Source organism: Aplysia californica, unplaced genomic scaffold, assembly GCF_000002075.1.
Source record: "Aplysia californica isolate F4 #8 unplaced genomic scaffold, AplCal3.0 scaffold00264, whole genome shotgun sequence".
Lineage (NCBI taxonomy): Eukaryota > Metazoa > Mollusca > Gastropoda > Aplysiida > Aplysiidae > Aplysia > Aplysia californica.
In genome coordinates, this window is record NW_004797534.1 from 354,803 (window position 1) to 365,797 (window position 10,995).

The 10,995-nt window shown below is 41.3% G+C and overlaps 1 protein-coding gene across 1 annotated transcript in view; it reads left to right on the plus strand.

Moving 5' to 3' along the window:
• The first annotated feature begins 1,407 nt into the window (after nt 1–1,407).
• The window catches only part of LOC101860255, a 15,281-nt gene continuing 5,693 nt past the window's right edge, over nt 1,408–10,995 (plus strand). The window contains exons 1-2 of the mRNA XM_035970412.1: nt 1,408–1,516; nt 5,906–9,907. Of these exons, the coding sequence (XP_035826305.1) occupies nt 6,060–9,907 (3,848 nt within the window). The 5' untranslated portion in view covers nt 1,408–1,516; nt 5,906–6,059. The remainder of the gene's footprint in view (nt 1,517–5,905; nt 9,908–10,995) is intronic.

Here is a 10,995-nt window from a genome sequence, read left to right on the forward strand (position 1 = left end):
GCTTTCAATCTGGACAAATAGTCTGCCCGGATTTTTTTCCCACCCAGATTCATTTCTTTGAACAAAACAACCCTAAAAATTGGCCAATTGATTTGGCGGTTCTTTTGTGATGGCCTACCAAGATAAAGTGCATACAGAGTAAAAATCTATTTCTCTCAAGACATGCTTTAGGCCTATAAATATTATTATATGGTCCCTTTTAAGGGCAAGCGAGCTAGCTACTGCCATATTTTGGGGGTCTCCAAAAATCTTGACCTAGGTCTAAACCAAAAATTAAAATGGGCATTGGAGAAGTGTTTCATTTTTGTGTTGTGTATTTGTTTGATTTAAGCGAAAACTCTCCTTGTCTTTTAAAGAAACTGAACAAGAGTTAAAAAAACTTTACCTTCAATTTTCTCAAAACTGCATTTTCGGGATAGTCCCCATGTTTCCACGTTAAATTGACAGTGTGACCCATACCAACACGTTACGTAATTATAATTTTCAGGTCTCGTGCCGACGATACGCCCGCCTTTAAAGAAGAAGAAGAAGAAGAAGAAAAAGGAAGAAGAAGAAGAAGAAGAAAAAGAAGAAGAAGAAGAAGAAGAAGAAGAAGAAGAAGAAGAAGAAGAAGAAGAAAGTATAAATGCAAAATGTACAAGCATTAGGCTATTTGCATCATAAGGCACCTGGAGCAGCTAAGGAAACGTTCGTATCGGCTTGTCCAGCCAGGTCACTTCGGTGGCGGTAGACAAAGCACCGCTTGAAACGTCTCGCCACCGTCGGCCTCAGCGCTCAACACCCGTGTACTCGGACTCGGACACTCGGCCACTGTCCACGAAGTGCGAAGCGACGAGTGCGCTTATGTGACAGTTGGAATTGCGAGAAGTACAATTCCGTTGCTGGGCCCAACAGAGGGGCAAAATGAAACCTTTGTTCACAAGCGGGTGAGCTAACCTCTCGACGGTTGTATTTTCTTGCCAATTGCATTCAGATTCTATGTTAGATCCAGATCTAGTTCATTTCACTGAGACGTGTATTTTTCAGTAGCAACATTTAATCAGTAATTTTATAGATCTAATTGGTCACTGGCTACAAGACCGATAAATATCTACATCTACATCTAGATCTAGATCTAGATCTAGATCAAGGAGATTAAAAGTAAGTAAGTTCTAAACTCCTTGATCTAGACTCATCTAAATCTAGATTCTAGATCTAGTCTACTACTTGTAATGTACTAGATTAGATCTATAAAAAAAAACAACCCAGCAATATTAGAGTTATACAATCACATGATTTTAACATATTTTACTGTTTTGAAATGAATAACGGACAATGAGAGAAGGTAATTTGTAAAAAAAAGAAATATGAAGGTCTCTGGGTTTATAGAGTATTTGTTTTCAAAGAGCGTTCCGCTGTACTTTTTTAACTTCTACGCTTGGACAACCCAGTGCTTTCTTCCGGTGCGTTCCTTGAGCCTTGTTTATTGTTTGTCTCATTGGGCGACAGAAACAAAACAAGTCTGCTGCCAGAGTCAGTGAGTGTCCCACTTCATCAAACGTAAACCACACTCATTTTGCAAACACTAAATCTAGATCTAGATCTAGATGCCACATTAAGCATGACAGTGTTTTCCTTTTTGTTTACCAGAATAGCGGCACTGGGATCAGTTTTGCAATATAATTTATAAATCTAGCCTTATCAAGAATCTAGATTTCTAGAACCGGGTGACATTTGTTTACACCCAGAGAAGAAATCCAGAAGTCTTGATAACCAAATAGGCAACACAAAGAACAGGGATGCTACCTAACAGCAAAACAACAATAAATTATGGTAAAATTCAGGGCATGCCCCTCCTGAACTCCCCTACCCTACTACTGCCCCCCTGAACCTCCTTACTCTTCACTTTAACTTTAAAGAACGAAACTACAAAATCACCCTAGAATATCTAGAAGATCTAGATCTAGAATCTAATCTAGATTTAGAAACGAAGTGACTATTCGGACTCGAGTCCGAATGTGAAAAAATGTTATTTGGACTCTGATTCTTGTCCAGCATGACATCACTTCCAACTTCCTGTGACTCGTGACTCCGGCTTCCTGTCCTGCCTCACTCGTGACTCGCCTCAGGCTGAGTAGAGACCGGGATCACTTAAAGGGCAAAATGGCGTTTTGTGCACGAGCCGAGTTTTTATCTTATGATGAATTTGAGGCCGGCCTGAAAAGTTTCTAGAATCGAAGTGTATACAGACCCGGTAACCGGGAACAAAATCACGAAGTATACAGACCCGGTAAGGGAACTCTTTTGTGATTTCGGAAAGTTTCAGCGCCCAGACCCGGTAGTGTGTGTGCGTGTGTGTGTGTGTGTGTGTGAGAGAGAGAGAGAGAGAGAGAGAGCAGGGGGAAGTGCTAGCAAAATGTATGACATGCCCCAGTTGGCAGGAGGGAACGAGAGAGATATATAGACGTCTAGTGGGAAATAGGTGGGGAGAAAGAAAGACAGAGACAAACAAAGAAAAAGAGAATGCGAGCAACAGAGCGAGAGAGAAATAGAGAGGATGACTGCTCGAGAGAAATTATGACATTGTTCTTTTCTTCAAATTGTAATTCCTCCAACTCCAAAACGGAGGAAAAACGATTGTTCATCAAAAAGACATCCGCAATCTTCATTTAGATCTAGATCTAGATCTAGGCTAGCCTCGAAACTAGACCAAGGATTTATGTCTGTCTGTCTAGATCTAGATCTAGATCTAGACCTAGATCTAGATCTAGATCTAGACCTAGATCTAGATCTAGATCTAGACCTAGCCTAGGCCATAGATCTACCAGAAGAACCTAGGTCTACCCTGAGCCAAGAGGCGCTGAAACTTTCCGAAATCACAAAAGAGTTCCCCTACCGGGTCTGTATACTTTGTGACTTTGTTCCCGGTTACCGGGTCTGTATACACTCCCTTCTAGAATAAATGTTTATTTGTCAAGAGGTCATCAGAAGCAATTAAAGAAGGCTCGTTAGCGTGTGTCGGGGTCGGATGGGCGGCCTGCACACATGAGGCTGTGTGCGTGTTGGAGAGGGGGGTGGGGGGGCACTATCAGTCCGGGTGTTGAACGTCGCATATGCGTCAGTCTTTTTTCCCCCGGCAACTGATCATTATTACAATAATTTATAAGCTAGTCTTGACGTAGATCTGCGTAATGAATTGTGCGCTAGTCTATGGAATCAAAAGTTGCCGTATGCTCAGCTCTACACAGCAACACAACTTTTTCTAGGTAAACAATCGAGATGACACAGGCTTGTGTATTTGAACGAATCAGTCTTTTTTTTTTTTTACACAGCTCATATTATGCAGGTGCCAGGTGGTCTGCTAATCTTCAATTTTACTTTTTTCTACAACAAAGAAAGTGGGAAACATGGGGGGTGGGGTGGGGGGGATGTATCAATGAGGCGGCGGGCATCGGATCGGCAGAAAAGGTGTGGGGGAAACTAAAAAATGGCGGAAAATAGGAAGCACTGAACGTTAGATCTATAGAACGAAGACACTTCCTTTTTTCCGGACCCGAGTTCGAATAACATTTTGACGTATTCGGACTCGAGTCCGAATAAGAAATTTTTTTATTGGGACTCGAGTCCGAATTTGAAAAAATGTTATTCGGACTCGAGTCCGAATAAAGACGGCCATTTAGAAAATAGAGCCAGTCTGCTACTGCTTTGAACTGTTTCCTGACACAGCTGAGGGTCTTTGATTTACATATCTAGCTGGAGCGAGCACCTAGCACATCTCTGTGATTGGCCCAAATATAGATGACGTATTTGACTATTTCTGCCATCTATTTTTGTCATCTCCCAGGGCTTCCCTCGCCAGTTGATTAGATCTCATCATGGCGGGGCCCGCTTTGCCGAGGGCGCGATGGACTATGTCACACAAGTGGATAGTTAGAGAACGTTAGGAGCAGGGGCCTACGCCATTGGCCGATATTTATAGTAACAGCCATCTTGTTTTACCTTTTCTTTAACATACATATATATAATATAAAATATAATGAGTATTGTCATACACTTTGCTACTTTTTGCTAAAATGAAGAAAAAAAAGCTTTCTTTTTTTACTCCACTTTTTTTTTTCAGATCAGACAGTGAGACAGTAGGTCTAGAACTTCTTTTGTCTTTTCTCAGAATGAAGAACAGTAGGCCTATTTTATGACCCAAACAAGATGGCTGCTATTATAAATATCGGCCAATGGCGTACTCCTAACGTTCTCTAACTATCCTCTTGTCTATGTCACTGGGTTTCATCACCGAGCTCTTGGGCTTGTGTGCGTGCAGGCCTGTGTGTGCGTGTGCTTGTATTATGTGTGTTTGCGTGTGTTTGTGTGCGCACACGCTTGTGTGTGTGTGTACAACTTTGAGGAGAAGGTAAATTTAGGGAAACGAAAATCGCTTAGAATGTTTATGAAAGATAAAATAAATTAATACCCCCAAAAAACCCAATCACGGCAAGATCTAGTCAACAATTACTGGCGAGGCAAACCCAAGAGTCTTGGGGGGGGGGGACCCCGGAAGACGACAACAATAGATGGCGGAAATACGTTTATATTTGGGCCTACCACAGAGGTATGCTAGGTGCTCGCTGCAGCTTCATGTCTTTGATTTGTACTACAAATTTGCACGAACAAATGGACTCTTTTCTTTCTCTTTGTGGTGCTGCAAGCGGCATGCAAGGTGAAAGCTAAAGATGACCACCGATAATGGTCAGATCTCCGCAAACTGCAGTGTTAAACTGCAGTGTCTTTCTTTTTATAGAATAATGCTAGGGCTGGGCTATGGTGTGGGGGGTTGGGGGCGAGGGGTGGGCCGGGGTTGAAAGAGGTTGGGCGAACCTGGAGAAGAGATGAGGGAGAAAGGGAAAATTAGAAAGAGAGAGTGTGTTTGTGGTTGACGAATGGATTGATAGGTGGGGAAAGAAAAAAAAGACTATCTAATAAGAACTGTTCTTTTATTTTATATATATGAACTTTATTTATGTTATAGTTTAAATATCAAGAAAGATAGGCATAATATGAAGAAAATGGTTGTCCCAATAATTAAAACAGAAGGCTAATGATGCGAGTTCGATTTTTTGAGAAATCAAAGGTGTTGAAGAGTTCAGACCTGGGCATGATCCTCTATTGTTTGAGGTCCTTGCACATGGGGCAAACATTGTACCTCATAGAGTGGAGAGGTGATCATATGCATATGTGCGTTGATGATCTATGAAAAGTTTTTTGTTCAGTAAAGAATGGTCTGAAATGCAGGAACTTAGTGCATTTAGTCCCTTTAGACTTCTGAGTGGGATTTTAAGGATGACTTTTTTCATGCATGCAGTAAAATTTGTTTTTATACAAATGTATATTATGAGTGTATTGTCTGATCTATCTTCCGTTCAGAAAGTTCAACTTAAGTAGGAGTATGTTACTATGCTGATTCAGGCTGGGTTATACTTTCAGCGTTGCCAGTTTTTGTGTCTAAAGCGTCCAAACTTAGTTTAATGCCCATTTTGGTAAACATCGCCCTTTTGGTGTGTATAGTTGTCATTCTCTTATGAAGTCAATTGTACTGATTTCTTATTTTAAACTAGAAAATTGATTTAAGAATTTATATTTCTGTTCTCTCTCTTCTCAATGGTGTTATGTACTTTACTTTGGTAGAAAAGTACCAATCACATTGATTTCAGCATTGAGTGTGAACGCTTGGTAAATTATAACATCTCTTGTGATATAGTTTGTTCTTATTCATGCATGCCTTTTAAGTATCATTGTTTTCATAACTTTGTTGGTTTTTTCAATTTTACGTATGTGTTGGCTGCATGAAAAATGTTTCACCTATTGAATAAATTTGAAAAACATGTGCTTTGTATTTATCCTCCTTGCTCTGACCCCTTTATTTGTATTTCAGAGGAAAGCGAGATGTGAGCAACCACAAGGAGTCCTGATGCAAATGTACCAGGTCTCCTATGGAAAAGAGGCATGGCTTGACATTTGTTCTTTGCTGCTTTTTGTCTTTGTGTCTCTAGTGTGTATTCTGTGTTCAGCAGATTGAGCTGGAAGTTATGGAGGAGGAGGGTGCTGAGATCAAGATGGAGGAAGTTTGTGGTGAGTCAGAGCAGCTTCTGCCACCCGGTTCGGACACAACAGGAGCTTTCACCTTTGGGGATGACCTTGCTCCTGTGGAGGATATTCTTTTAAAAACCCAGAGCGTTTCTGTGAGCCTAGGCTCTGATGGGGAAGAGGTTGAGCCAACTGCTTCTCTCTCAGGCAAGGGTAAGAAATTGAGGAGCAAGAGAAAGGTGCAGCAGGACTCGAAGTCTCGTCCTAGAAGGAAGAGAATGAGGCTGGAAGTTAATGGCAAAAGTCAAGCTTCTAAGGCACTTAATTGCCCAAGCTGTTCCCTGGAGTTTGCAGATCCCGAATCTCTTCACTATCACCTGAAGCGGCAAAAGTGCAGAAAGTCTGTGTCAGAGAAGGAATCAAATTCAAGTGGATCCTTAGCTCCATATGGATGTGCTGTATGCGATAAAGTATTCCAGTCCATGGATCTCTTATTTAGACATTCATGTCAGCAGAATCACCGGGTTCACATGTTTCGCTGCTCAATTTGCTCTGCTGTGTTCGATAGCACAAGTCTCCTTTCAGACCATGTTGGTCAGCACAATATCCCAAAGGCTTTTCAATGTGGTCTTTGTGGATCAGGGTTTCATGAGAACAATCTACTGTTAAATCACCTAAAAACTTGTGACAAAGAGCAAAAGTCTTGGTATAATTGTTCTGTGTGCTCTCTGCAATTTTCAGAAGTTTCAGATTTAGGACATCATGTGAAAACCATACATCCTACAAAAATGAAACAATATCGATGTGGGATCTGTCTCAAAGACTTTTCTAACAAAGTCAAGTTCACGGCTCATGTAACATCACATAAAAATGAGCAGGAAGAAGCATTTCAAAGACGTCAAACAAGGTCTGTTTCTGCAAATGTAAATGTAGCTGTTGCTCTGAAGAAAAAATGCAAAACGTCAAATGGTTTTTCCACACTCAAAACCAAGGAAAAGCAGAAAAAGAGAGCAGTCACTTCTTTGAGAGTCAAGCTGGTAAAGATTCCATCTGATGAGGAAAACAATGATAATATAGAGGGATTTTCGGATACTCCTGAAGATGACGAAGAACTAGAAAAACAAGCAGAAGAGGAGTTAGAGTTTGATCAGCCAGAGTCTGTCGATACTGATCAAACGTTTGACTGTGATGAGTGTGGAGTGAGGCTTTCGTCTGCCAAGGCACTGCGAAATCACCGTGAATTTCACCCATCCAATGATAACTACAGTGTAGACTGTGACAAGTGCAACACGACCTTTGTGAGTCTGAACCTGCTTAAGGCCCACTTACAAGAGAAAGGATGTGAAGGTTATCGCTGCACTCAGTGCCCCCGATCGTTTGCATTGGAAGCCTTGCTTCTAGTGCATGTTGCAAGAGCACACTCTGACCCCAGCGATGAAGTCTTGTCGTGTGAAAACTGCCCGAAAACCTTTACCTCTATGCTCAAATTCTCTCGTCATGCAGGTACTCATGCAAAGAACAAACCATTCCTGTGCAAGATGTGTGGTCATCGCTATGTGCATCCTGATCATCTTTTTGTGCATCTGAAGAAAATCCATGGCATTGATAAAGAAAAGTGCTTGAGAAAAAAGGTCCAATGTAAAGTTTGCAATAAAGAGTTTGCAGATGATCAGGCCCTCACTTTTCACAGTAAGTACCACAGTGAGGAAGAAGTTCAGAATGCAAAAGGCACTCAGAGGATGCTGGAGAAAGTTGAATCACCAGAGGCAGTGTCAGAAATTAAAGACTTTGTCGAAGTGGACAATACAAAAGAGTACAACGTAGATGATGAGTACTTTGACTGTGATGTGTGTGGAGATAGATTACTGGATGTCAAGGATTTTGTCAAACACCGAAATGATCATTTCTTCAACAGTAAATTCACCATACAGTGCCATTGCTGTGGAGAAACATTCGCGAATGTCGCTGACATCAAGAAACATGTTAAGACGAAAAAATGTCCAGGTTTCAAGTGTAGTAAGTGCAAACGGTCTTTTGGCTTGCAGACTGCCCTTTTGAGCCATGAGGCCAAAGAGCATGCTTTTGAAGCTTTAGAATCAGGTGTATACAAATGTCACAAGTGCCTAAAATCATTTGAGAACCGCATGGCTTACATCCGCCATGCTGCGACCCACGCTGACATCAAATCGTTTCAGTGTAGTCTGTGTTGCAGCTGGTATACAACAGTGGAATATGTCCAAACACACATACGCTTGTCTCACAAACCTGAACATGATGGCATGAGTGCTAATTTTGAGTGCGAAAACTGTGGTGTATCTTTCCGAAGCCAGGAAGCTTTAGACAATCATAAAAAATATCATTCTACCTCCGCAGAGGATTCAATGAGTAATGGAAAAGTGCAGGGCAGGTCCTACTACAGTTGCAACAACTGTCCTAAGATTTTCTGGCGCTACAATGCATTGGTGAAGCACATGAAGAGCCATCTGAAGTCTTTGACCAAAAAGAAGAAATCGCTGATGTGCAGCATCTGCAAGAAAACTTTTCGGGAGAATTACGAGCTCCAACGCCACGTTGGTACGCACACACGTCCGTACTTGTGTAGCTCATGTGGCAAGTCTTTCTCTCTACCCTGGTCTCTAAAAGAACACATGAAAGCCTACCACAGCAAGGAAAACCCCTACAGGTGTGAGTTTTGCAATAAAAACTACAGCACCAGCAACTCTCTCCGACTGCACAGACGGATTCACACTGGAGAGAAGAACTTTCAATGTGAGTTCTGTGAAAAAGTTTTTGTTGATCTCAGCTACCTTAAATCGCATAAGAAATCTCACTTTCCTGATAAGCCGTTCAAATGTACCATCTGCAGTTACAGTTCCAAGCACAAAAGTGGCTTGTCTCGTCACATGCTTAGTCACAAACAGGAGAAGAACCACTTCTGTCCCATATGTCACAAGGCATTTACTCAGCGAGGCCATGTCAAAACCCACATGAAGCTGCATACGAAAATAAAAAACCATGTCTGCACGGTTTGTGGCAGCGCATTTGCTCGGCACGACTACCTCAAAATCCACATGCGCACTCACACCAATGAAAAACCGTATTCGTGTCCTGTGTGCAGCAGAGCATTTGCCATGTCCAGTAACATGCTGTCCCACATCAAGAAGACTCATCCGGACTACAACTATCAATACAAACACTTGAGAGTGAACTATAACAAACCACCTCCCGGTGTCCTGGAGTCCTCTGAAGCTACCGAGACTGTTGGAGGTGGTGGGGATGTCGCACTGATGTTTCCGGAGAACTCGGCTGTTACTGATACTGGGACCATTCCCCAGCAGCAAAGTTCATCCATGGTACCAGTCACGGCAGCGGTTGAGGAAAGCATTGGTCAGCACCCACAGTTGCCTAGTATGGAGCCTTTACATGACTTAACCAGGCATGGCAATTTGGACAACTTAAACAGGCATCCCTCCGTCTCTAGGGACATTGTGAGGCTCCCTAATATCTCTGAGGACATGATGAGACAAGGAGCTGGGGGAAATGCCATGGCTCGTTTTTCAGGTCTCGGTAATGACTTGGTCAGACATGGGGGCGATATGGTCAGACATGCTAATAACATGGCCGCTCGACATGCAAGTGAAATGACCAGGCCTTCTCCAGCTGATATGATCAGGCCAGTGAATATTGTGGGAAATGACATGCAGAGACTGGGTGGGGGTGAGATTTCAAGGGCTAATACTGACATGACAAGGCAAGGGGGGTTTGTGGCTCCTGGACAGGAGTACATGTATGTCTACCCAAACTTTTCTCAAGGCCCATATATGCAGGACTTTCTACAGCCTTATCACAAGCCATAAAAATGTACCCCGTGAAGCCTTCATTACTTAAAACGTCAAAGTAAACAGAAAGTGGTAAATGGTAATGAATGAACTCTTTTTACTGATAAATCTGGGAGTAAGTGTCCCTGAAATTATTGATTGCATGTTTTTTTAAATATATATGCATATTTGTACATCTAAAGGTTTTGAGACATTTAAAGAGAATTCAGGAGTTTTTCTGTTTTTGCTCGTTAACTTTGTGCATATTATGTGGTAAAACTCAGCTTGCAATGTTTATTAAACCTTCCTGAGCTCATTCAGTTGGAGGCAGCAATAGGGGGTCATCGTTAAGAGATACCCAAACATGTAAAAGTTTTTGTTTTCTAATGAATGATAGTGAGATCTCTCATACTTGTGCTATTGATTGTCCAAAGTGTTGTATTCATATTTGAGTAATTGTGTCCAGTAGCATTCATATTGCGGTCACAAATTTACACCTACGTATTCCCAATAAGTAGTCCTTTCAGTTTTCGTCGTATGTGTCACAACGTGGTGGAATCAGGCGCTCGTCAATTTTTGGGCTTTTGGAGTTATTGGTATCATCTTAAAGCCTGTGCATTTGCCTTGCTTTCGATGAAAAGAAGTATTTGCGATTAAAGGAGGAGGGGGTCGCCTGGTTTCAGAAGTAAAATTAGCGAGAAAATGGCCGCCAAAGTTTAGTTACTTTTTTAGCTTGAGAGTCTGTGGAAACTTATAATTTACATCTTTTATGCCTTTAGTCAACGTTTTTCAGTAAAATTCACTTAGAAATGTGTTCTTTAATGGGCATGAAAGGTGTTGAACCTTAAAAAAAAAATTCAATAAAAATTCCCAAAGCTGCGGAAAATGCCAGTTTCTTCACTTTCATTATTTTGACGAGCGCTGATATCAGGGTTGGGTTGATTTAAATCAGGTTGATTTAAATCAGTTGATTTTTTTTATTTAAATCAACTTGATTTTTAAAATAAAAATCAGTGATTTAAATCACTTTTTTTTTTAATTATTTTATTTGGTTTTTACACATTTCAACATTCAGAATTCCTTTCCTTGGTTTCATAAAACATATATAAGGTTCAGTAGA